The sequence below is a fragment of the Crocodylus porosus genome, unplaced genomic scaffold (assembly GCF_001723895.1).
Source record: "Crocodylus porosus isolate Cpor-Errol unplaced genomic scaffold, CroPor_comp1, whole genome shotgun sequence".
In the NCBI taxonomy this organism is placed as follows: Eukaryota; Metazoa; Chordata; order Crocodylia; family Crocodylidae; genus Crocodylus; species Crocodylus porosus.
Window position 1 is genome coordinate 109,329,000 of NW_017728906.1, and position 27,584 is coordinate 109,356,583.

Genomic DNA, 27,584 nt, shown 5'->3' on the forward strand with positions numbered 1-27,584 from the left:
GAACCAACTTCCCAGGGAAGTGGTCCTCACCCCTACCGTGGGCAAAGTCAAGAGGAGGTTAGATGATCACCTGTCTGGGGTCTTGTGAACCCAGCGTTCATTCCTACCTGTGGCAGGGGGTCAGGCTAGATGATCTGTTCAGGTCCCTCCTGACCCTAACTACTATGAAAAATAAATGGCTTAATATGTTTGGATTGTTAGAAATCCTGCCATTTTAATATGGCATAAAATAATGAAATATCTTTCTTATTCAGTAGAGGATTAACTTCTTGCTCATATGTATATCAAACTGCATTTTAATTACAAGTAGTTAATTAAATATTAGTTTTAACTGTTATAGTGTTAGGAGTATGACCTGTGGTTAGTGAATTAAATGAATGATTTCAGGTCACTTGGGTCGAAATTTTCTAAAATACCATGGTGAAAGTTGCTTGATCTTAAGTTCCTACTTGCCTAATGGTTTTTAAAATGAGTCGTCTTTTTTTTTTTTTATTTAGGTTGTTTTGAAAATTTTTACTCTTTTTAAGTTTTTTAGAATACATAAATATAATAGTCCACTTTTTTTATTAATAGACTGGAAGGAAAAAAACCAACTTTCCTGCTTTTTCAACTCCCAGTTGATTTTTTTTTTTCTTCTCTTTTTCCTGCTTTGAATGAACCCGTCCAACTGAAGAAAATACTTTTTTCTGCACATACAGAAGAGGCTACTGTTGGTAAAAGTTGGTTTAGCACTTCAGCAAACTCTGGTTCCAGATGCTCTGCTAGTGACTTCTGTCAGTTCACTGGTGCGGTTTTTTTTAAAATATCCTCAGCAAACATGTACTGGTTGAATGGTTTATCTTGAGCCTTGAAGTTTATTATAGTTGGCATGACAGATGGGTGGTTAGGAGGGATTCTGGTTTTCTCTGATTTTTGAAAAAAATCCCAAATTTTTGGATTAAAAAAACACAACAAAATCCACATTGTTCCCTGATTTTAAAATGAAATGCCACATATGTATTATGTGGTGTTTCAATTTAATTGGGAGAAATGTGAATTCTGGGTTTTTTGGTGAGGGGGGCTAATCTCTGAAAATTTGGGATTTTTTTTTTTTTTTAATCGGAGAAAACCAGGAGCCCTAGTGATTAAGTAGATGCTCATGTCATAGCACTGATTTCCTCTTTGGCAGATGGGCATTTACTCTGGTACTGTGTTAAAAATATAGACAAGAAAGGACAGTAGAGTAAGTGCTTGATCTATCTGCTTATTTACTTCCTTGAATTTAATTTTGCTGTTGCATATTCCTTGTTTTAATGTTTCTTGAAATCTTTCCAAATGTCAAGAGCAGCAGTCTTTCTGCAGTTTGTCCAGGGCTGTGGAAATATTGTATTTACTTGAATACAAGATGACTCTGAATATCAGACAACCCCTCAATAGTTAGATTCTATATATGGAGAAATTATTAATCTGTTACAATTTTCCAGCTATAGAAGCTAATTCGTGAAGGTCTGTGTCAAATTTGTTTCCTTCCTACTGCTACAAAAAGGAAAATAAATCAGTAGGATCAAGTAGCCCACTTGCCCTTTGCCCTACTCCCCAGTGTTTTCCCCCTGCAGTCTCCTCCCCACGCTCTGTGCTGTTAAAACCTGTTCTCCCTAATGGTCTGTAAAATGAGAGAGTCATTTTTTTTACCTAGGTTGTTTTGAATTTTTTTCCATTTTCACACGAAAGTGAGTGACAAATTTGAAAATACTGACCTTGAAATAAATATACATATAGTCATTTGTATATGGACAAATGTTTGGTGATGTTTGCCAGACATTTAAGGCTTGTGAAATAATAGAAATAACTGAAAATGGGAAAGAAAGGTGCAGCTCAGTTGTGGCAGTGAGGAGGAAGTAGAAATGTATTTACTGTAGTGGCTCATTATGATTTGAGAGACTGACCTGCAGAGGGAGACTGTGCTTAATCGGCAAATCTACACTTATTCAGATGTGCTCTACCAACCTATCCTTGTGGTATATTCCCATCCAATTTTCCAGTTTGTTTTTTTTAAGTATTGCACAGAAGAAAAAAAGGTTCCCATCAGTTTGCCCAGTATTTTATAGTTGTGCTCAGTTTTGGCTGCATAATCAACTTCATAGTTGGTTTTCATGCCTGACCACGTGCTGCTTTTAGCAGCAGTTTTATAATAGACAGTGACTTGAATGAGGTTTTGTTGTATACAAGTATAAACCGAGGGACATTTTTTTCCACTACTGATTGGGGGGTGGGGGTGGAATGGGGAAACCTTGTCTTGTATTTGAGTAAATAAATAAAGTATGTTTTAGTGTATTCAGCATATATTATACATTTCTTCATAGTCCAGTGTTGACTGGACTGCTCTTCATAGGTGGTCATCAGAATAAGCCAGTTCTTAAGAGCTCAAAGCAGTCAACCACTGAACTCCATTGTACATATTGGGGAAGAATTAGCTTGCATTCCCCACCTTTCTTCAGTGAAGCTGAAGCAAATTTGTTGTTATGGAAAGTATTTTGCAATTTCAATAGCATTCCTTTATTCCTGGAGAGCTTAAATCTTGAGCTGAAAGATTTATCTTATGAGCGCTGCATCAATTTTTTAAGTTTCAAGTTTGCTTCATTACCTTTCTTAACTTTGCTACATTTGTAGCATTAGGTTCTAACATCTATAATGATCCTTAGCTTTCAGGGTCAAGCCCCTAATACGTTGTCCCATGTTTTAAAAGCTTGACTTTGAATTATATGTTTCGCCCTTTTACTCTTGTATAGAAAAAAAAAACAGCCTGCAACTTCTGAGTTTTTAGAATAGACTTGTTGAATCACTGTATTTTTATTTTAATTATTGTAATAGACGATACTAAATTTATACCTTAGCCTTCACTGTATTAAATTCAGATTTCCTTTTAAGCTGGTTTATTTTTAAAAAGGAAAAATTATATATTAAAATGTATATATTTTTTTTAATCCACTTTGGAAGTCAAGAAATATTTATTCCCAAATGTTAAGAAACTGATAAGGTGATCTTTTGGCTGTGGCTTGACAGGTGCTAACATGGCAGATTCAAGTTACTGCTTCAATTCTGATCAGCTGGGATAGCATGTTGCCTTTGATTTTCAGTTTTAGAATGGGAAGCTGTTTCTACCATGCTTTTTTCTTGCATAGATCCCTGTACCACTTTCATGTGGGGAGCAGGTGGGTGATTTGCATGTGCATTCTGCAAGATGTCTTTATGTTGGAAAATGTTACTTCAAAGCATGTACAAGCAGTCCTCGGATATACAATGCAACTGGTTCCTGAAAACAGCGTCTTAAGTCAAAATGTAAGTTGGAACCAATTTTTCCCATAGGAAACAACATTATAAATGGGGGATTAGTTCCTGAACCAAGGCCCAGTACCCTGTTTTCACCAAAAAAACCCAGAATTTTGTATTCAATCAAGTATAGATGAATAATATAGCTACATTAATATATTTGTATTGTAAATAGCAATCATTGATTTGGAAGGACTTCTCTGAGGTGACTTTGCTAGACTTTTTGAAGGGCTCTTGGTTGGATTCTTCTTAGGAGTCTTGGTTGCACGTTTTTCTGGAGTCTTGTCTGGTTTCTTAAAGAAAGTATCCAAGAAAGTTTGGACAGATGTTCTCTATGAAGATGGGTGACACAGTGGCTTGTTCACTGTCATGGCGTCACATCAGATCAAGCATTGTAAAGTTGAAAGTGATGTCAGAAAGTTGAAATGGGCTGTCAGTTTAGAAACGTAAGTGCGAAATGTTGTAAGTTGAGAACTTCCTGTACTCCAGAGACTGAAAAATATTTTGTTAAATATGCAATAAGCAGACGTGAGAGATGTGTAGAACTGCTATTTACCACAGTGATTTCTCTGATACCTTGTGCAGGAGTAAAGTGGGGAGCTGTGTTACCCATGCAGGTAGCTTTTGGAAAGCTGTCATATTTTGCAGTGTGCATTGCTTCAGATTCTACTAGCAACTGCAGGTTGTGAGAGAGTCAGTGTGAGATTAGATTTTTGCAATACTTGGCTTAAACCCAAAGGTTTAATAGTGTTAGGAATCTGATTTAGAAATAGCTGTGAATATTTTATAGTGTATATATTTTGAAATGTTTCTAGCTTATTTGGACAAATTGTCAGTTGGCATAAGTCTAGTTAAATTCAGGGTACTGATCAAAGTACTCTTCCTATTGCTTTTCTGTTTTGCTTTATGCCAGTATAAATGACATGCCTAAAATACAGCATTTTTGGTTTTTTACCTTTAAAAAACGCTTGTGATGCTGTCCTCTGACTACCTCCCTGTTCAGAAAAGGGGGAGAGACAGAGAATCAAAACAGGGAAGAGAGGGGGAAAGAGAGAGAGAGAGAATTAGGGGAGAAGCACAAGGTACTTATCCAGAAGCCATAGATATTTGGGGCATCTACATGAGGAATAAGAGTGTGTGTGTTGGACTGTGCTAATTGATGCTTTGCTTTGGCACAGACAAATAGAACAATCACAGTTGTCTGTGTTGAACGTGTTAAGTTTCTTGGTTTTCTTGGTAAAACAAAAACATGAACTTTTTTCATTTTATTTTATTTGACATGAAGCCAAACTTCTCATTTTGCATATTTGTAAGAAAAATAAAGATGATGAAAGGCTAAGCTCTCAAAACAAAGAATAGATGTTAGTGCTCCCTCTTTACACAATACCTCAAAGGTTCGAGTACTTTCAAAAAAAAATTGGGAGACCCAAGTTCATTCTTTGCCTGAGAGGTTTTTATTCCACCACCCTGTCGCATACAATAACCACCAGCCCTGGACGATGCAATAGAATCCAGGTCCCTGGTATCCATATAGTTTGCAACCCATTTAATTTTCAGTGGGTAGCCAGATTTTCAGTGTGGCTGTTTGCTCTGGGTTTTATTTCAAAGGGTGCAGTTTTTCCACACAGCTTCTTGAAGACAACACAGCTTCTAGAAGCTGTAAATACTGCTGGTTGGTTTGCAAACCCTTACCCTAAATTTACAAAATATCCAGGTTCAGCTGTCACTCATAATCTAGGTAAGAGTACTTAGTTTTTCCTGTTGATGCTGTTCATGTTAATATAGAATCATAGAAAAGTAGGGCTGAAAGGGACCTTTGGAAGTTATCTAGTTCACCCCACTGCCTGAGACAGGATCATCCCTATCCAAACTATCCTATACAAATCCTTGTCTAACATATTACTAATATGTGTGACAGATATAGTCAAATTTGTCACACAGCCTCAAGGCATGGCACCAGAACTTGCCACAGATAAAGCAGGGAGACAACTGCTGTTACAGGAGTGGTTAAAAAACACTTCAGAGATCCAAGGAACAGAGCCATACCCCCTACTATAAAGGAAGGCAACCCCACTCCCTTGCAATCTGTACCAGTCTGACCCTGGGGTAAAATTTCTTCCTGACTGCAAAACTGGTGACCAGCAGGGATCCTTTTCTCTGATTTTTTTAAAAAAAATTCCTAATTTTTAGATCTAAGAAACTGTAACTCCAAATCCACCCTTTTCCATGATCAAAATGAAACATCACTATATATGTGTGTATTATGTGTATATATTGTGGTGGTTCATTTTGATCGTGGAGTGGGGGTGGATTTTGGGTTACTTTTTTAGGTCTGAAACCTGGGGATTTTTTTAATCGGGGTGATCAGTGTTGTCTCCAAGCCAAGTGTTTTAACTACAAGGCTTAGAGAACAGAAGAAGGAGTTCTTATCTCAATGCGTGCTTTAAATTTGAGACAAAGATTGTATTTAAACTAATTTCAGGTGGCTGTCTTAACTAAGTGGCTATATTTTAAGATGGGTCTTTTTCAGTCCTGAGGGAGCTGTTCTACTTTTGTATAAAAGATTTAAATAGATTTTTTTTCCGTCCGTTCGTCTGTCCCTGGGCTCTAGTCCCTGCTCCAGTATCCTAAACCAAAATATACCAGGAGCCTACTGCCTAAGGTGCTCTACCAGGAGGTGGAAGATGTACAAGCAAATGTGCCCAGGCAGAGGAGGGAGTTATATTTGGCGCTCGTATCCTGGTTTAGTACTGTTGTCCAGAACTCGAGTAAACTCAGATGTCCCATTTCTCCCCTGCAAAAAAAGCTGAGCACATTCACAAAAGTAGTCTCTGGATCACTGAAACCACATTATTATTTTCCTAGGTTTATGCCAGCATTTAAACAAAGATGCGAAATCTGATCAAAATAACTTTAATGAGCTAGAGGGCAATTGCATGACTGGGTCTATTTATGAAGTATTGCAGTGTAGGGTAGCAGTGGGAGGACTGCCAGAAACAACATAATTAGTTTAAAATAAGGTTATGTCTGTATATATGCCAGTACAGCTTTCCAAATTGACTGTGTTTTTCCAACCTAAAGAAGGTTAATTTAAGCAGCATATGGTACTTATAAACCTGGAAAAAGAAATTCTGTGTGGATGCAAGGCTGTGCCATGGGGGAGGAGTTCTTGTAGATAATGTTAATTAGAAGATTATGCCACACTTAGAAAAATTTTAACAGAAAAAGGGTGGAAATAGTGTATTGAGGAGCTGCTTCCCTTGGTAAATCCTATTATTATGGAGAGCGTAAGAGAAATCAGAAAAGCATAACATTTCTTTATATGTATTTGTAGAGGAAGTACCTGTGAAACTTTTATTGTGTTGTGTTTTTATGAAACCTTCCATTAATTTCCGGTGAAGTTTTTGTTGGCATGTATGTTCAACACACCATGTTATGATTGAAACCAGAGTATGATTTGAATACAGAATTGAGAACCAGATGTTGAATTCTCATGAGCCCTAACTCTTCTTCCTTCTGTGTGGTGAGCATGTTACTTGACACTTATCTCACTTTCAGTATTTGTATAAAAGGGGGAAATATTGCGGTGTGCACTTCACAAGGGTAATGTGATGTTTTAATTTAACTGATGTTTAAAAGTACGTTGAATGAGGAAGGCAAGGTCCTTTGGGAAGAATTGATATCTTGTCTGCCCAGGTCCTTAGAACAACATGGCTATGACCAACAACCCTGCAACATTGAAGGAGGAAAACATTTTATAAATGAAAAAGGTTACTGCAAAAATAATTGAGCTGATGCTGCAACTTAAGGATGTGAAAACAAGAACATGATAAAATAGATATCTACATCAGGTGCTTTGTGCTGTGGGTGTATTGTGAGGTCCAAAGCTGCTGTATTTGGTGATGTTTTGGTATCTAATTTAGCATTTCTCCCTGAAGATGACTAGCGTTACCAAATATGTCAAATATGCTCTGCTTTTCTTTTGGACTGGTGGTTTTCAGTCAGGAGCTGAAAACTCTGTAGGGTGCAGCCAGATCCTTTTGAAGGGTTCCTGGAGGTGTGAGGAGATATGCGGATAAACCAGGTTCAGGCTTGTCTTTGCCAATGATCCCCTATCCCTACTGTCCAGCCCTGATTGTAGGAAGTAGGTACTGTAATAAATTAGTTCTAAAAATTGGGTGCTATTCAATTCAAAAAACTTGTGGAGGCATGCCTTGAGTCCAGAAATGTTGAAAACCATTGCTTTAGAAAAACAGTAGTGAGCAGATTGTTTTATACCTGTTCTGCTGTTGTCAGGTAGACACTGAATACTGAAAAAAACGAAAGTGGATAGTGATGACTTTCAAAACAATATGGTAACTCTCAGTAATGGAGGCAGAGTAGTAGTAATGCTGTTCAAAAAGCATTTATTAGTTTAAATTCTGAGCACAGTTGAGAATGGGGAGGAGAGAGAGAGAAGTCAACTTAATTTTCTTCTGAGGGATGTTAAGCTAAAACCTCTGGCCATGTAGTTATACAAAATACTGCTGTATCTGTGCTACTTCTTTTGCCCTTATGAGAGCCTAAACTACAGTTCAGAATAAATAATTTCCAATTCATTTTCTGTTTTTAGAGCCACTGGGTGTCACTATTTATGCACATAGTATTCAAAACTTTAGATATTTTATTTGCAGTATAGGCAAAAGCTTATGAGTAGCTTTACTATGAATGTTAGAGATGATGATGACATTTTTTAGTGGTAACTTCAGTTTCATTCTTTAATGAGCAGTATAAATCCTGAAATGCAAGTACATTTTAAATGCATGTAATGGAGACTCTTGCTTTAAAAAGTTAGATTCACTTTTATCTTGTTATTTTAGAGGTCACTTTGGATTATTTAGTTCAAAATTCAGTTAACTCTGACACTTTCCCTCCCCCTTCATAGTGCACAGACTACAAAGATACACTTCTCAGATCCACTTTATTTAAAATGCAGATATGCATATCCATGATTTTTTTTTTCCTTGGTTTTTGATCATTGTCCATGTCCATACTTCCTTCCCAACCAGAGGCTCACTGCTGAGGAACTAAGGATACTTTTCCACTCACTCCTATTGAGGCCCAGCAGAGATCAGCATTTAAGTCAGTAACTCTCAACTGGGTGATGCAAGACCCTTTCAGGAGCGCTGCAGTGAAGGTATGGCCAGCATGGTGGACAGACAGAATGGCCCCTCATGCCTCAGTCAATAGCCAGATGAGCCTAAAACAGGCACATCCTCTTGCTGCTGCTCTTCCTGGTTTGCCTCACTCCCTTACCTCCCCCTCCCCACCTCCACACTCCTCCTGGAAACAGAGGCACCTCATTGTGGTGGTAGCACTCCAATTTCAGTCAACTGAACTACCATATTCTATGGTGTACAAATTGTCACTTTGTATAAGTCGTCTCCATAGTTCTTCTCAGAAAAGTTAGGATTTTTGTAGATCCTGTGTTTAAGTCTGTCCTGCCTTGCTGGAGGGGGGTGGGGCAGGTGGTAGGAGGGTGCCTGGGTGAGCCGGCGGTAGGGATGGCATGTGAGGCACTGGAAGTCTGGGTGGGCTTGTCTAAGTGTTGGATTGGGTGCCTCTGAGCTTGGGCAGCACCTGGCCAGGGGGTGCTGTTGCCATACAGGGAAGAACTGGCAGCTCCCTGGCTTGCTGTCAGCTTGTCTCCCAGGCACAGGGGAGGGACGGGAGGATGGGCAGGCTCTGCCAAAAACAGGATTGGGTCTCACTGCTTCTGTCTTCAGCAGGCTCCTGCAGCCCACAGGATGCCTGGTGCTGCCCAGGAAGGGGCTGCCTCATTCCACGGGCAGCATGGGATGGGCAGTGGCTGTGGGGGAGGTTAGGGGTATCGGGTAGGTCTGGGTGCTGCCCAGGCTTCCAGTGCCTCCCATGCCATCTCCACCACATTTTGCCGCTGCCAGCGCACCCTGCCACTTTCCTATGCCACCCTGCCCCGCACACTGCCTGTGGGGCAAGGCAGCCCCTTCCTGTGTGGCACCAGGTGTCCTGTGGGCTGCAGCAGCCTGCTGAAGACGGAAGCGGTGAGGGGTCCGATCCTGCTTTTGTTGGAGCCTGCCCATCTATCCTGTTGCTAGGGAGTGAGCTGCCACCTGGCCAGGCAGCCCCTGAGCTGCAAGGGTGGCCTAGTCCTTCCCTCTGTGGCAGTAGTGCCACCCGGGCTGTGTGCTGCCCAATGGCTGAAGTGTTGACATGGTGTATAAGTTGAGGTGGAAATTTAAGGGTAAATTTCTTGAGTTCAAACCTCAACTTTTACACCGTGATATATGGTAAGCAGGGGCACCACAATAGTGGTTCTCCACTGGCATCACAGTAAATAACATTTATGTATGCATGTATTTATTTTTTAATGATGAGGTGTCTTAAATTTAAAAAGATTGAGAGCCTCTGAGTTAGGCAGTGAAGATGGGTTCAGAGCTGCATTGAGGGGCTTAGAGTAGACTTGAGTATCCCCTTCCCTCTGTGGGATATGCTCAGGTTCTTGAACCTACGTGTGGTCATGCTGTCTCTCCTTTCCTCTTTCTCAATGGTGGGACCTCTGGGGTCAGGAAAGGATCAGCATAGATACTGCCTTAATGTTTTGGTTTGTTTTGGCCACGTTAATTTTTTGTTACCTGCTTTCTTTTCCATTTAAATATTCTTTGATTTTTTTTAATTAGTATTTTTTTAATTATTTTTTATTTTATTTATTTTTTAAGTTAGTACATGCATTCTGGCTTCATGAAGATGGTGTGACAAACCTTTTAAAATGTGTTTTTCTATAATATTTTATATTCTCTTGATACTTCAGCTTACCCTTTTCAGCTGCAAGGTTGTAATTGTTGGTCGTGTCTGTAATTAGCATATGAGGGGTATTGGCAGTTGTCAGTTTATAGTTATTCTTTATGTAACTTAAAAATTAATATTGACAGTTGTTAGATCCATAACTGAAACTCTTCCAGAACGTAGAGCGATCCTTCTGTCATCTGCCAAACATGTTCTCTCTAGAAGGCGGTTGTCGTTAAAACATGGCACTGCTGTGACTTGTTTTAATACTCATGGTACTTGCTGTTAATACCACAGAACAGCATCAACCAGTTTTTTTCTAGAGGGAATAAACAGCATGATACTTGACAGGTCATTAGTTATATCTCTACTCTTTATTTTCTACACAGTCTTAAAAAAAAATATGTATTTGTCCTTTAGAAAAAGGAAGCTTCCAGTTGAAGTTTTACAGCTGTAGCTTAACTTCCTAACAGGGCTATAAATCTGGGGAGGAAAATAATTTTGGTATGATAGATGGAAGTCCCAAATGACGTGTGGGTGGATTTTTGTGAGGGGGGAGGTTGTTTTTTTTTTAAAGCTTTGAGTGAGATTGCAAAGCTCTTACTAATATTGCTGGTGATTTTATTAATGAAAATAGCCCCACTTGTGTAAATGAATGCTGTATGCTTTTAAAATGAGAATTTAATTTTTAAAATGGTTTATCTTTTAGTGTATAAACAGTCAAAGTATATAGTTTTGCATGAGGTCACAGTCAAGGCAATATAATAAACAATATCTCCAATAGTAAAATGGCATATAAAACTTGCCATTTTGGCATACTGGAGGGTTGCTGCTCTAGTATTGAAAGCTGACTTCTACTGATAGCTTTGTTTCAGTCTAACTTTTTTCCTCTTTAGGGTGACATCTGTGAACCCCATTTTATAAAACAGCTTTTTGAAAGTGAGAAAATTGATATAGTCCTACATTTTGCAGCACAAACGCATGTAGGTGAGCATTACTGCATGTTGTTACAGTGATAAATGTACTAGATGTGTGTTGCTTGAAATAAGTAACCTATTCATGTTGTCTGTTTTCATTCTTTCCTCCCTTCATATTACGTTAAAGAACCATAGTATTCTGTTTATTATAGCAGTTCAAAGTAGCACTGCTATGATTCAAGGTCTGTTGGTATTTCCATTATACACCTGTTTTTAGGGGTTTACTGTTTGTCATAAAACAATGCCTCAGGGTAAGACTACAGATGTGGGAAGTCTCAACTAGGGAGTATTGCTTAAAACAAATTTGACACCTAAGGATATTGTACTACTACCTGGCCATCACCTGTTTTATATCTTTTTGAACTTTATCAAACTGTGTGTTTTAACTACATTTTTGTTTTTAAATTGTTAAAAAATCTGTTCAGGAGCTTATGTGCAATTGCCCTGGAATAGCCATACGTGTATCTAGAAAACAGTTTTAGGAGTTTCGGTCCTGGTTTGTAAAAATGAGCTTCCAGTTTTTAACATACTTTCCTGAAGTTTTTAACAATTATTCTTGCAGTTCATGCTTAGAGACGAGGTAAAAGAGAATAGCATTGAGAGAGAAAATATTTTAAACCAACAAACAAACCCCCGCTCCCCAAATTTGGGCCCTAATGTAATTCTATATTTACTTTATTTAATAGAAATTGTCAACAGAAGTCTATATGAGATACTCCATTACCTTTAGCTTCCTTGATCCTAGCTACTACTAGCGATCTAAACAGAAAAGTTTCAAGCAACTTAAAGGTGTCCGCATAGAGTTAATATAGAATAGCAGTTGTGCTTTAAATTTGCATCCTAGTCTATTTTGTCCCAACTTCCCCTTTAAAAATAAGACTTTAATTTTTCTATATTAATGTAGTTTTGCTTTTTGGGGTGTACTTACACTTTGTTCCAGTAAAGATTTTTCTGAATATATCGCCTATAAATGGTTTGAAACTAGAAATTTGCATGCATGAGGACCTTAATGTAACCTTTTTCATCTGATTGCATAGTATCTTATCTAATAATAGACTAATGTTTTGATACTGTACTGCAGGTGACTGCTGTGTATGTGTATAACAATTCAAGTGCCATTTTTAACTTGTAGTAATGTAAATGCAAGTATAGATACTCTACTTTATCTTGGCTTTGGTTCTTCTTACTGTTTAATTATCAACAGGGATCCTGGTTTACTCTGATTTAAAAAAAAAAATCCCTGATTTTTTTTTTTCAGTTTAAAAAAAAAAAAAAAGAGTAACCTGAAATCTCCTCCTTTTTTTTTTTTTTTTTTCTGTGATCAAACTGACACACCACATATATATTTTAGTAGTGTTTCATTTTAATCATGGAAAAATGTAGATTTTGGGTTTTGTTTGTTTTTACTTGTGGGGGTTTGTTTTTTTGTTTTTGTTTTAACCGAAAATTGGGGATTTTTTTAAATTGGAGAAAACCGGGATCCCTGATTATCAAGGAAAACTGTTTATTATCAAGAAAAAACACTTTGTCTTATGGAACAAATGTATGATATATTGTACTTGCATTGAGACATTTGTTTAATTAAACATATCAAATAAGTTAAAAGAACATCAAAAGCTCTAATCCTGGCTGTGTCATAAAGTGGTTTGCTATTAATATCTTCTTGTGTTATTTCTCCCATTTTCTTCCCTATTAAGATTATAACAGAATGAGTTTTCTTTCATTTCTTAAAATTTAGATCTTTCATTTTGGCACGCTCTGGAATTCAGATATGTGAATGTTTATGGTACTCATGTTCTGGTCACTGCTGCATATGAAGCCAGTGTGGAGAAGTTTGTTTATGTCAGTACAGATGAAGTGTATGGAGGTAGCAATGATGAGGTAAGCAGGGAAATGCTACAACATTTTTTGGGGGGGGAGGGTTTAGCTCTGCTTTTATAAAAATAATTTTTAAAAAAGTTTAAACAAAACAGTTTTTTAAGATTAATTTACCCCAGCTTTTTAAAAATAATACAGGCCTGATTTCTGAAGGTGCCTTGGCTTGTAAACAGGCATTGATTTTTGTTACTAATACTTAATTTAGTATTAAGCCTCTTATTGACTGCTTGTGATTGGTATAGTGAATCATACATGAAGTGTGTGAAGCAATTGATGTTTTTTAAAAAAAATTGTTTGCCTAATCTTACAAGCAATATGGAATGAATGTACTGCTATAAATTCTGTTCCAGGAGATGTCTGAGTTTGTCCTTATTAAAAGAAAACAAAAAAATTGTGTTCACTTTTTCTTGTCTATCTGTGAACTTGGATTGTAAGCTCTTCGTAGCAGGGAATTGGTTTATCATATACTTAAAATATCTGGCACACTTCAGGCATGATTTGAAATGGTTAGTTCATCAGTACAAAAAGTAACTATTTAGGGAAAATATTACGGCTTCCCACCTGTGAACAACTACTGCTAACCACCAGGGAATATTGTACAATTTCAACTGGAGCCATTTTAGTGCAGAAAGAGTGAAGAAATTCTGTTCCTTACAGGAATGGATACTGTAAGCTCCGGTATTAACTTTTATATAGTCAACTTTTGTATCTATAAGAGCATAGTTAGAGGATTGTCATTTTGGATTAGCACTTTGTTAGGATACGTATCACAGCCATCCAGGAATGAGAACAGGAGTTGTTTGCTCTTTTTGAAAGATCATGCAGTTCAACGTATGGTTAGGCATGGTTCTGGTGACCATGCAAGACTATTAAGATGAAAAGATTTGGCAGAATGATTTGTGTTTTTTGCCTGAGAAGGTTGATGTTTTCTCAAGATAAGTTGCATGAATGCCATTGCTGTAGCAGATAGCATCAGAACACCTCCACTACCAAGAGTTGGACTATGTCTGTAGATTATCAAGATAAGAATTAGTTGCATCTCTGCATTCTAAGACTAAGTAGACACACTCAGATGATTTTATTTTGGGTGCACTTTCTCTGCCCTTGAGCCTTGGCCTTCCTGTGGATTTGTTCTCTTGAGGTCTGCTGTGTATAGCAGCTTGGGAAATGAAATGAGCCAGGACTGGTTCTGCAGTGTCAGTCATCTATTATGTGAAGTATAAAGAACAGAGTGCTGCTTCAGTAAAAAATCATAGAGTAAGAGATTAGCTGACTGCTTGTATTTTGCTGATCACCATGAGGCAGAGTTTCCAGTACCTATCTTGGCTGTGTGAGAAGTAGCTAACTGATGACTGAACCAGATTAGATAAAGCTCTCATCCCTTTTCTGCATTTCCTAGTATCTGTCTGTTTTGGGTGGTGGGGAGAAGAATTGGCTGTGGCTTGTTAATTTGTAGCAGGTGCCCAAAAAACAGTAAGCCAATTCATCTTTTGATCCTTTTGGAACCAGGCCAGAATTGATGAAGCCTTGCTTTGGAAAGCTACCAACTACAATTTTGTGGGTTTTGTAGCCTGATCTTTCTCCTACTCCCTCTTTCCCCCCCAACCCACACACACTTCATCAAGAGTGGAGGGGTGTGGTAGAGGGTAATCAGTATGCAGATCGGATCCTGAACTTGGATTTGGCAGTAGCGTTGCACTTTTGGTCAAGGGGAATGTGAGGGAAATGGAGCTCCAGGCCAAGTAACTTAATAAAAACGTGTGAGAGAATTATTAGCAGTGGTAAAATTGTTCTTGGTTTGTTTTACATTATGTAATTTAATTATTACCGTTTTATTCTGTGGTTACAAAGCCTAAAGAAAAAACTTCATAGGGTAACATATTATTTAAAAGCAAGTTTCTCTAGAATGTATTCTTACCAGAGTTGGTTTTATAATCTGAGCAACCCACTTGAGGTATTAAATGTACAATCAGGCGTGTTAGTGTGCCAGTTATGAGACATAGGTACTAGCTGCAAAATGCAATTAAGTGTCTGAAATGTTTTTAAACAATTAATTTAAACTTTGTCATCAAATGAAGTCCTCTCATGAAGTCCAAATAGCAAAAGGATTCAGAAGCTTTCACCAGCCAAAACTGAATGATGGTGAATTGGACCAGTAAGACACAGTTGTGCAACAATAACAGATAGTGCTTTGTAATTATTGCTTCATGAAATATCAGGAAACAGTTTTCATAATTAATTTATGAATATTTAAGGTACTCTGTATTTATAAGAAAAAGAGGTATTGGTTTTGAGATGAATATCATTGATAGCCAATATTTTATTATTTTAATGGTCTAATTTATAAGATTTACAGCCAGAACATGTCAGATTATATGATTTTGTTCGATACTTTATTCAGAAGTTTTGATGCAATCGTTCTTGGAATTTTTCAAAGGTTTTTCATCCTGGGAGTCACATAATGTTGATTCTCTAGGCAGTATTCTTTCCTCAAAGGTACCCATCCTTCATAGTGCACTGTGTGAACAGGCCTCACTATTCATGCAGCGAAGGTCTGAAGGACTGGGACTTAAGGATTTTGTCTAACATTCAAGTAGTGTTAAGAGGTGCATGCAGTTAATGTCTGTGTGTTGCTAATGCACTTCCTATGGAGATGGTGGTTTGCACAAAGTGGAAATAGGCTGTGATCTGTGAAGGACCTTTAATGGATGTAAGGAGGTTAGTTTAGCCATGGTGTTGTTTCCTATTTCTCCTATTGGTAGTCATGAAGCCTGTTTCTCTTTTTTTTTCTCTTGCTTTTATGATGCTATCTTCACCTCCAGTACTGTTGAACATCTAATGTGTTCTATTCCCTGTGCTTGAAAGAAAACATTCAGACTATGATCTCTTTTTGAAGCCTGTCTAGCATTCTGGGAGTTTTTTGGATAAAAGGTATTGCCTAAAGCACGTTATCATTCATATTGATTTATTTTAGGAGTTTGATGAATCCTCACCCAAACGACCAACAAATCCTTATGCCTCGTCCAAAGCAGCTGCAGAATGCTTTGTTCAGTCTTACTGGGAAAGATACCAGGTAAGCTTATGCATGCTTCAGGATCTATAAAGTTTTTTTTGTACTAGCCTATTTGTCTTAAGAGTATCAAAAGAAAATGTATTAACTACAGTGTAGACACAGTGCCACCTATTCCTGGATTTGCAACTTTGTGTATGCACTGTATGCCTATCTTATTACAAGGGATCATGGCTTTCTCTGATTTAAAAAAAAAACAAAAAACTTCCCAATTTTCAGATTAATGAGGAACCCCAAATCCACATTTTTCCATGATTTAAAATGAAACGCCACTATATACAGGGTGTTTATAAAGTCCTTGTACAACTTTAAACTTTAATAACTTTGGATGTACACGTGATGGAAGTAAACTGTAAACTGTGCTTGAAAGCTAATTCATTACATTTTAACACAATACAGCTCAAATTTCTAAACTTCAGCATAACTGCCATCTTTTGTGATAAGTCGTTCAATCCAATTTTCCAACTCATAGAAAACATTTTCCAGTTGCTGCTGAGTGATTTCATGAATTGCAATTGTGATACTTACCCTATGCATAGTTTGTACTATACTAAAAAACTTAATGAATTATGCTTTCAATAGCCATTTACAGTTTGCTTCTATCATGTGTATATCCAAAGTTATTAAAGTTTAAAGTTGCACAAGTACTTTATAAACACCTTCTATATATTAGTGGTATTTCATTTTAATCAAGGAAAAATGTGGATTTTTGGTTATTTTTTTAAATCCAAAAATTGGCCTTTTTTTTTTTTAATCGGAGAAAACCAGGTCTCTATTTATTACTAAAAGTGTTACCTGTCTTATTACTACAAGTGCACCCCTTGCCCCCCCCCCCGGTATTTATACAGTTCTCTCAATCTCTCACTCAGCTATGGATTTCAATACTGTTATAATTTTCTTTTCTTGTCAGTTCAGTCAAAAAGAACTACTGTATTTACCTGACTTCTAGGTAACTGAATTTTTAAGATGATCCCCCCCCCCAATAATTAAATTCCATACATGGGGAAATGTATAAATTTCTTAGAATTTTCCACCTATAGAATTTAATTATTGGAAGATCGTCTTAAATATGTATCCCATCCCATTTTCCATTCTACTGGGGAAAGCAGTGGTGGTGCTCCCAGCCAGCAGTGAGGGTCAAGGAGTTGGGGAGGGAGTGGGGGGAGCAGTGGGGGACAGGCAGTGTGGAGGTGATGTGGAGGGGCAGACAGGCTACTTAACCTGGAGCGTGTTTGCCCCAGCCCCCCCCACCTACTCGTAGCTGCCTTGGGGGCCCTGATTTCTCTCCCCCCTCACTTCCCCCAGTGCTTTCTGCCCCCCCGCCATGAGTGCCCCACCTCCCTTTACTCCATACTGGCAAGTTTTCTCTGTGCTGTGGCCTGGGGCCTGTATCATTGGTGTGGTCCTAAGGTTGTGGGGAGGGAGAGCAGGGGGCAGCGGCCAAAGGCTGCTGGGGGGGCAAGGGGGCATGGGTAGGGAAGGCTGAGGAGAGGCAGGGGCCTGAGGCTGACAAGGGGAGAGGCAGAGATTGTGGAGGCAATGAGAGGGCAGGCAGCAGCTGTGGCTCCAGCCCTGGCGGTTTGGGCTAGAGCTGCAGCAGTGGCATTGCTACCTTGCATTTGAAGCTAAGATAAGGGGCCTTTCTTCCTGATGTTAAATTGGGCCAAAATGTCATTTTGGGATTGAGTTAATAATGGTATTTAAACTAGGAAACTAATTGATGCTAAATGTAAAAAAACAAATGAACCTAATACATTAAAAAAAAAAAAATGAAGGTATGAAAATTTTAAGGTACCCTAGGTATAAACACAATTTTGGGGTGGGAGAGTTGAGGGGGTGAAGTCTTTTTTCCAGGATCCTACAGACATACCACTGCTTTAAGTACCTGTTAAGTATGCATGATTAAAATATGCTAATACCTTTTTCTCAGGAGAATGTGTTGTACCTTTGTAAGTTAATAGCTCCTCATTCAAGTTAATTGCCAATCATTCCAAGAACAAGCCTGCTAGGCTGTGCCAGTCACATCCCAGCTTAATCAACACGTTAAACCAGTTGTCTGTTTTTAGTTTGGGCATCACTGAAGCTTGGATGCTCTGTGTGTGTAAATGGTTGTGTTGCTCCTTTCTTGTCCCAGGTTTTTCCTGAGATAAGTTGGGACTTCCTCAAATAGCATTAAGTCTGTTTCCAGCTGCCTAGTATTCCCTTATTTTCTTTTAGTTGCTAGTCAGATGATTGTCATAGCAGTTTAATTTTTAAAGAGCATTTTGTTTCTACCGTAGCATTTGTAGGCCATGACTTGGTTTTGCAGTGGCTCCTTTGGCATAAGGAGGAATAGGAGAACAGACTTTTCTTAAAAAAAACCAAAAAAACCCACAAAACTAGAAATAAAGTATTGATATACCTTTTAGCTGTTTAGGTGTACATGGTTATAATGTACTTTAGAAACTAATATAAATGAAATTTGGGAATAGGAAACTTTACTGTTTTTTTTACGGATAGAACTCAAACAGTAAAGTAGTAGGTACTTGCCTATATGGTGGCTGTGCCTTTAAGCTTTCATTTAATGTTCATGAAATATTTGCAGACTTCTGAATGGGCATTATCCATGTGTAAATCACTGAAGTTTGACTACTAAAGAAGCTAGGGCAATTTGGGTCCAACAACCTTGTTAGTTACAACTGTCCTAATGAGGCTTGTTTAATCATCCTTAATTTTTTTTAAGTTTCCAGTTGTTATTACACGAAGCAGCAATGTTTATGGACCTCATCAGTATCCAGAAAAAGTAAGTTACATATGTGCTTTATTCTGAGTGCTAACTCATTATACAAATGAATTTTCAATGAATATTATACCATGCTATTTCTTCACAATCAGAATATACTGTATTCCAAAGAAAAATAATTTGTGGTCACCCTGAGATAGCAGAGTCTGTTTTGGGTGGATGACTTGCATAGGTGATGCAGAAAAATGAGATTTCTGAACTCCAACAACATATTTGGTAGTACTTTTCAAATTTCTATGGGGATATTGTTACAATTGTTATTTTTTAACAATGTTACTAGTTTTCAAAGGTAATAAACTTGTACCTACTAGAATGCTACAAAGATTGTTGTTAATAACCATTTTAATTTCTTTGTTCTTTGATATGGCAGCATGATTAATGTTTTTTGTTTGTTTGCTTGCTTTAAAGCAGCATGAGCTTCCTTAATTTGCAGGAGGCAGGACAGGGTGATACCTTTACGGATTAACTCATTCAGAGAGGCATGAGCCCAGAAAAGCTCAGGGTTCTCTGAATGAGTTAGTTTATAAACTGCCAACCTGCCTTCTGCCTAAATTCAGCATAACATGGCTAATTACCTCTCTAGCAATTTACTGAGGTAACTTAAGGCATGATTGACAAAGCATCTGTCATCATGACCAGGGATGCTGGTTTTCTCTGCTAAAAAAAAAAATCCCGAATTTTCAAATTGCACATTTTTTTTCATGATTAAAATCAAACACTACTAAAATCTCTCTCTGAGAGATTGTGATGTTTTCATTTAAACCGCAGAAAAATTTGGATTTTGGGTTACTTTTGTTTAACTGGAAATTGGGGATTTTTAAAAAAAATCAGGATCCCTGGTCCTGACTGCCCATATACATGCTCTTATCCCTTGCTAAATGAAAAGTTACTTATTTTTCTACCTCACCTTTAGTATGTAGTAAGAGTTTGCATGTTGGTAGTTATAGCATGTTAGCTATTCTGTGATAAATTCACATCCTTGCTTACCTTGTTAGTTAAGGGGCCCATACTCTTGCATGTAAAAGGACTAAGGCATCATCAATGAAAACAAAAATAAATGGATGGGACCTGAGGCAGTTGGTATTTGTGTTGAGAAAATATAAATATACTCTTGCTTGCATTTGCCCAGGAAAGTAATTTCCTCCTGACCACAGTGATACTAGAGGAAGGGATTTCCTTTCATAGTAATTATGCCCAGCACCCTGGTGTAATTGGGAATTGAAATAAAACAGAACAAAAGCAGTGAAACATAATAAATTTTTGGTGAAACTAGCAGCATTCTGGTGAGATTTTGCCTTTCTCACTGTTTCTAATTTTTGGCATCTAGGAAAGAATTGGAGGAATCATTGGTAACTCAGATAAAAACAGTAAAGAAAACTAAGGTCAAAATTCATTGACTTATTGAGTTAGAATTGGTTTAAGTGTATAGTTTTATTGCCTCAACATACTGCCAGGTGGGGTGGGGAGGGAAGGAACAACAAATTTAATACCTCACCAAGCATTTTCAAGTTCTCTGGAATATTCTTAGTGAATCTTTGTAGTTGGATTAACTTATAAATTTAACACACACACAGCATGGAAATCTTTAACCTACAACTTAATACCCTCAGAGTTTTTCACTCCTGTTTCTTTGACATGTGTTTCATTTAAATGGCAAAACCTGTAATGACTATTTGTGGCTTTATGATTTAACTTTGTTACAGGTTGCTGGGCTTTATCCTGCTCAGAAACATCTGATTCAGGGGTGTTAAGCATATGGCCTGTGGGCTGGATTCAGCCCATGAAGCTGGGTCATCTGTCCCTTAGAGTTTTTTTTTTTACCACAGTTACCAGCAGCCAGGGAGTTAATGCTGCTGCTGTCTAGCCCTGTTAGCATCAGCATGGCAAGTGTGCAGGAATGAACACTGCTAGAGAATGTAGTTTTCAGTCACTGATGGCAGCTGGTTGAGTGATGGCAGCATTAACTCCGTGGCTGCTAGCATCAAGACAGCAGTGCCAGCCATCACAGCCAGAAATAGTGGTCTGGGTCTGGCCTGTGAGGAGCCCTATGCTCCCTATCTGGCATATGAGGCCAAATGAATTGGGCATCCCTGATTTAAGTGATATTGTCTAACCATGCTTGCTTGCATATGTTTATCCTTTGTGGAATTACTTGAGTGTTTGGCCCCCTTTTAATCTTGTCTAGGTTTGTTTGTTTGGGTTTTTTGTTTCAATTACCTGGAGTAAACTCCTTTTTTATTTATTTTATTTTTTTTTACTGTTTCAGGTTATTCCAAAGTTTATATCGTTGTTGCAACAGAACAGGAAGTGGTATGTAACTTAATTTTTGAAATTTTTTTTTTTCTGTTTTTTTTTTTTTTTGCAGTGTGTGTGTGATGGACAAGTTTTTAATTAAAATTGCAGTCCATTCAGTATACTTTATAAATGATCATTTGAAAAAAAAAAGAATCTAAGTGTTTAGCTGAATAAGGCTAACTTTGGATTTTTAGTTAAATTTTTAATGTGGAACTTTTCAACATTTTTAAAAATTAAACAATTTTCTTTCAAGAAAAAAACATCTTGTGTATGGAGTGTCTACTTAACACATTGAACTCCGTGTTGATAGAATTATCACATACTTTTGTGTTAAAGCTCTGACAGAACATCTTTTTTTTCCTGTTTAGCTGCATTCACGGTTCCGGGCTTCAAAAAAGAAATTTCCTTTATGCCACTGATGTAGTAGAAGCATTCCTTACTGTTCTAAAGGAGGGGAAACCAGGCGAAATTTATAACATTGGAACCAATTTTGAGATGTCCATTACACAACTTGCTAAAGAATTAATACAGTTAGTAAGTAAACCATGTAAATGGGGCTTGGGGGTTGTCATTAATTAACGATCATATATATCTGTAAAATCCCTTTTATAGTAAAAGGGATTTTAATTACTGTATTTTCCTACATACCATGTGTACCTTGTTTTGGGAAGGTTGAATTAGGTCATAGCTGAATCCCAACTGTTGCTGCTCAGTCAAACTACAGTTTAACTGTCTTGCAGTCACTGTTGTGTTGGCAGTAACTTTCTTGGCATCTGTGAAAAGGTTAAAACTGATCCTTGATTTGGAAAGGATGACAGCTCCAAGAACCATTGCAGTGTCCCTGTGATTCAGTTTTGGTGGAGAAATTGGCGTTCTCACTTAAATCATGCATCACACTTTTGGAGGGCTGATTTTTGGAGACTGGGCATATGGTGTGCAAGTAAATATGGTACATTTAACTTAGGGCTTGGGGTGGGAAAAATCATGATTTTGGCAGCCTCAAAGTAGCATGCTGATCTACAGAACAGGTAGCACACAATATGCAAGATACCACTCTAAGCTATTCTATACCCTGACATAGAAGAAATGACCTGTAAGTCTGAAGGAATTCAGTCTCTGCGTTATTGCATGCTAACATAGTCCTCCTGACCACAGCACACTGATGTCCCCATCAAAAAAAATACTGGCACCAGGCACTGAAAAAAATTTATATTTCGACATGCTCTTCAGATAGGCTAATGCCATCAAGTGACTAATACTTTTGATGTTAGGTGTTTTGCTCATGGACGTGGAGTTACCAAAAAAATTAATAAAGCCCACTGTAACTGACCAATTATACAGAATTCAAGTACAGTATAACCTTATAAATCTGGCATGCTTGGGATCAAGCACATGCTGGAAACTTGAAAAATTCTAGATTTCTGAAAGCAGAGCAGTAGCCAGTCATGGACGGAGAAGGAGGGATAGTGGTGTCTGGTCCTGGAGCAGTGTCTGCACATGAAGTGGCGGCGCAGAGTGGTGGATAGTGGCAGCAACCACCGGGTGCAGGCTCCCCCTTGCGCTGCTCCGGAAGTGGCCTCTGCTACTCCCCAAAATAGCATATTTTTTAAAAGTGCCAGATTTTTTTATATCTGGATTTATGAGGTTATACTGTATTAAGTAGTTGAGGTGCCAGGGAAAGCATGGTCATTGGAATTGTAATAATTCTGACTGTTTAGAATTTTCAACCTTTTTTTAACAAGTGTACCCTTTTTGTCTTAAAGCTTCAGCTTTAACTTAAAAATATTTGTGGGGTTTGAGTGTATGTGTACACCGTCCCATCCCTGCCCCCCAGCAGGTAAGTCTAAGGGAGGGGGAAGTGAGGCCTCTGCCATGAGAGAGGAAGTGGGGCAGGGGCTGTGGCAAATGGGGCCCTGGCCGGGCCGGGTCATGGGGTGATCGGAGCCTGGGAGGCTCATCCAGGGGCACGGGGCGGGGTGGCTCTCACCACTGCACACGCCATGGTAGAAGCCCGAGGGGCCCATGCCTCCCCTCAATCCGTGTGCAGGGTGAGGTTGCTGTCACTGCACACTGGGCTTTGTGAACTGCTGCGGCTGCTCTAGGACCAGTGCAACGCCACATGTGTCCGACTACTGGCTGGCGGGGGTGCAATGCAGCCCAGCAGTGGCAGGCACATGGCGTTGTGCACCGCTGCCCTAAGAGTGATGCAAAGTCCAGCATGAAGTGGCAGCTGCCTTCACTCTTTGCACAGATTGGGAGGGTGGGAGCGGTGGGATACGTGTCTCCCGGGCCTCTGCCAGGGTATGCACAGTGGGGGGAGCCCTCCTGTATCCCCTATGAGCTTTTTAAGTACCCCTAGGGTATCCCTGGTTGACAACCGCTGGTTTAGAACAATGACTTGATCAACCTTGCCTAATATAATTTTACTGAAATTTAGATGAAATAATACCTGGTAATAGGTTTCATTGTCTGGTGTTAAATTTATATCTTTAGTATTTTAAGTGCACACTGATTCTTATGCATAACAATTGGAACTAATTGTATATCGTAGCCAAGTTTTTAATATGGGAAATGATCTGTTCTTTTCTGCCTTCCAGATAAAGAAGACCAGTACAGAATCTGAAGTGGAACACTGGGTGGATTATGTCAAAGACAGGTGAGGTACTGATTAGTCCATTCACCCCGACTGTTAATTACAAGTAAGGGGATGTTATCCTAAAGTTTTGTGGTGTTTTTGTTTTGTCTGTAAAACACACGACCTCTTATAACATTGCAAAGACTTGGTTTTGGGTTCTTTCGATGGCCTTTTGTATAATTTCATGGTATTTAAATTTAATCTATACAAGAATGAGCATGAATATCAGGATGTTCAGATAACAATATAGATTAGACTATGACATTTATGATGGATCTTAACTCTAAATTGTAACTTGCTTAATAACTTATTACCAGGGATCCTGGTTTTCCCTGATAAAAAATTGCAAATTCCATGATTAAAAACCTGAAAATCTGTGAGTAAAATTAAAGGCCCTCCCACAGCCCTCTCCAGGCCTGCTGGTGCCCCTCACTCCCCCCAACAGTAACCCCCCACCCCAACGCATGCAGGCATGCAGGTGCTGTCACAGAAGCGCAGACAGACACAGAGGCGCAGGTACAATCCAGCAGGTGTGGGGAGAAGGGATGGGGTGGGGGTAATGGCAGGGGCTGGGGGAGCCAGATCTAGAATGGAGGAGGGAGGGTGTGTCTCTGTGCCCGCTCCCAGGAGCAGGGCTGGGGGGGAAGGGGCAAGGGCAGTGGTGCCCCTCTGTGGGCCACACACACGCTGCCCTGCCAGTCAGGAGTGGGGGGTTTGCACACAGTAGCTGCTGCACCCTGCGCTGCTTTGCCATGGCTGGTGACGCATGTGGCACTGTGGGCAAATGGCATGGGGCAGTTGTGGTGGCAGATAAAAACAGGAAATCTGTGGTTTTCTCTTGGTTTTTTTTTTGGTGGGGGAGGGGGGTATGTTTTGTTTTTTGTGGGAAACGGAAAACCCGGATCCCTGCTTATCATATTCAGTATTACTTAGGATGGAAAATACTCTTTTAAACCACTGCTTCTTTATACATTTTTTTTCTTCCTTTCCTTTCTATCCCCTTCCCCCCCCCGCCACAATGACTGCTGCCTTCCTTTAAGCTCTAGTCCCAACCTGCTCCATCTTAAACCTGTCAACAACGGAATAGTTAATGTTGACAATGGCTTCAGAGTTCTTAACTCAGTGAGAGTAACAGAACCCATACATTTTGCATCTCTGAGATCACTGGTTCAGTCTTTCCACAGATCTAAGAAGGCTGTGGTTTTATTAGTTAACGCTGTTCAAATTTGGAAGGTCATTCTAGCAACCATGTGAGCTTGTAATTTATTAGAAAGAATATAACTACAATCTGAATACATTGTGGCACCTACATAAGCACAAGAATTTGGCCCATGTAGCCTCTTAGTTCTGCATTTGACACTTTTGTTATAGATAAAGCACAATAAATCCTGGCATAATTTTGCCTGGGATTTTTTTTACAGAATTTGGGACCAGACAACCCCCCCAGAAAGTTGGTAAAAATAGTATTGTCTTACAAAAACTAGATCTTTTGTAAAATGTACAATAAACAAATATGATGGAAGAGTGAAAAAACTAGCCCTGCAGTTTAGATTTCAGTAAAGAATTTTGGTGGCAAAAATAACAATTTATACTGTTTGATTTAAATATTCAACATCTTTACTGTGTCTGGAAGTAATTTGCCTAAGAAAAAACTTTGTCTATCTCTTTAATATGATGTTTTGAAGTTGCTATAGACCAAAATCTGTACAGACTATTTATCAAAATTGTTATGCTTTTAACTGAACTGGTTTTTTTTCTGTTGTATTTTTTTTTTTTTAAGACCTACCAATGACATAAGATATCCAATGAAGTCAGAAAAAATGCACAGTTTAGGATGGAGACCTAAAGTGCCTTGGAAAGAAGGAATAAAGAAGACAAGTATATACCACCTTTTAATACCATTGATTAATTGGAGGGTAACGGGGGGGCGGGAAGCTTTTCTCCTTTTTAAAATCTGAAAATAGTGGCATAATCTCATGAGTAGCTAAAAAATTAACTTGACACTTCTAATAAGGGAGAATAATGTTTTGCATAAGGATTTTTACAAAGATTCCAAATATTATCTGACTACGCTTACCACAGAAAACAAATTCTAAATAATTAGTTCCTAAACTGTTAGTGGTGTTGTACCTGAGGAAAAAAATAGTGTATGTGAAAACTTGTATATTTGTTTTATTCTAAACTATGTCTTTATTTTTCCTTTACATTAGTTGAATGGTACAGAGAGAACTTTTACAACTGGAAAAATGTAGAGAAGGCTTTGGAGCCCTTCCCTGTGACACAACCTTTTATGCGTATTGATACTTCATAGAGTAGAAGGAAGAACATAAAGAAAATTCTACCTCGGGACCATTTTGTCAACTTAAACCTGCAATCAAGTGACCAACCTGCAGTAGTTTCATCTATGCAGAGAACTGTGCTTAATTTAACTAAAAATCAGAAGGATTTTAAGAATTTTTCACACTTGATTCTTTATTATAATTTTAATATATTTAAACTTCAGCTTTCAGTGCAATATTAAATCTTTTTATAGGAATTTTAAAATAAGGAATTCATCTGGATGAAGATTTTTATAACACTAAATGGATACAGTTGTTACACTGTTTTGTTCACTTTCAATGAAAATGACTCTTTAGTTCAGAAATTTTATATGACCAGTAGATCATTTTTATAATGTATAATAAACTTTTTCCATCACATGATGGCTGAAATTTCTAGTCAAGTATTCAATGACTGGGTAAAGAAAGTGTTTAATCTACAAAGAGATGTTGAATCATAACAGTTAGAGAAGGGGTCCTGTATGGTCAAAGTTCCATTTCCCTGCCAGTGCAGTATTTGTCTTTTGTTGATGCTAGTTCTTAGTCTATGCTAAAAGTTGTAAATTAAAGTGTTTTTCATTTCTCTTGGGGGAGTACTGTTATCCAAAAATATTGGGAGAATATTGTTATCCTATCTTTCAGAAAAAGTTTTTTATTTTTCACTGATTTTTACTGTCTTAAGATCTCTCAAATTATCTTGCCACAGCCATATCTTGCTTTGGTACTACTTACCACTCTGAATTCTTTTCCCCTTGATGTTTACAGTTGTAACATTTAGAGGGAATGAAATGTTGTTTGATACAATACTTCATTTGTTACAGTATTTCAAATGCTCTTAACTGCCTGTAAGTGAAGAATATTCTTGCTTTTAGCCATAGGGATAAAAGCTAAATAAACTTGTTTCATGAATAGATCATTATCTTATCACTGTTAGTAACATTTTCCTGTAAGGCTCACTGTGTTTACAATTAAAGAAAAATATGTGCACTATTCATGTACAATTCAATGTCAACTCAAACTCTATGAAAAGGGCTAATACATTTTTCAGAGTTGACTATGAACTTAATATTTTTGTGGAACTTGTCTGTCTCTGTTTTAAAGTGAAATCACTTACACCAGCTGGTGGTCTGTGAGCTGTATGCAGCTGGTGAGGGGAGAATTTGCAGCTTCTGGGCTCCCACTGTACTGTTGCTCAACCCCATTGTTCCTGCAACAACAACGTGGGCCTCTGGGCTCCACCTCTGCCCTCCAGTTTCCATTCCCTGCCACAGGGGGCAGGGCAGGGCAGGGCGGTGGAGCTTGCCCTGCCAGGGAAGCCTGCAGCGCTATCGTGGTGTGGTGGGAGAACTCCATCTGGAGAGCTGAGGCCAGAACATGGTGTGGGTGAAAGGTGGGGGGGGGGTCTGGCATATGATGTGGGGGGGAATACAGCAATTGCTTAGAAGTTGGACAACCTGATCTAGATAGGCTTATGTGCCTATCCTTGCATAGTTAATGTAAAAAAACATTTTTAAGA

At 38.4% G+C, this 27,584-nt stretch overlaps 1 protein-coding gene across 1 annotated transcript; it reads left to right on the forward strand.

Moving 5' to 3' along the window:
- The first annotated feature begins 7,365 nt into the window (after positions 1–7,365).
- TGDS (TDP-glucose 4,6-dehydratase) lies at positions 7,366–27,069 on the forward strand. The gene is made up of 10 exons (XM_019529753.1): positions 7,366–8,485; positions 11,010–11,100; positions 12,829–12,971; positions 15,943–16,041; positions 18,761–18,820; positions 21,087–21,130; positions 21,484–21,649; positions 23,713–23,771; positions 25,531–25,628; positions 25,961–27,069. Exons 1-10 carry the CDS (start codon positions 8,453–8,455, stop codon positions 26,059–26,061), a joined length of 894 nt encoding a protein of 297 aa, XP_019385298.1. The 5' UTR covers positions 7,366–8,452; the 3' UTR covers positions 26,062–27,069.
- Positions 27,070–27,584: the final 515 nt, after the last annotated feature.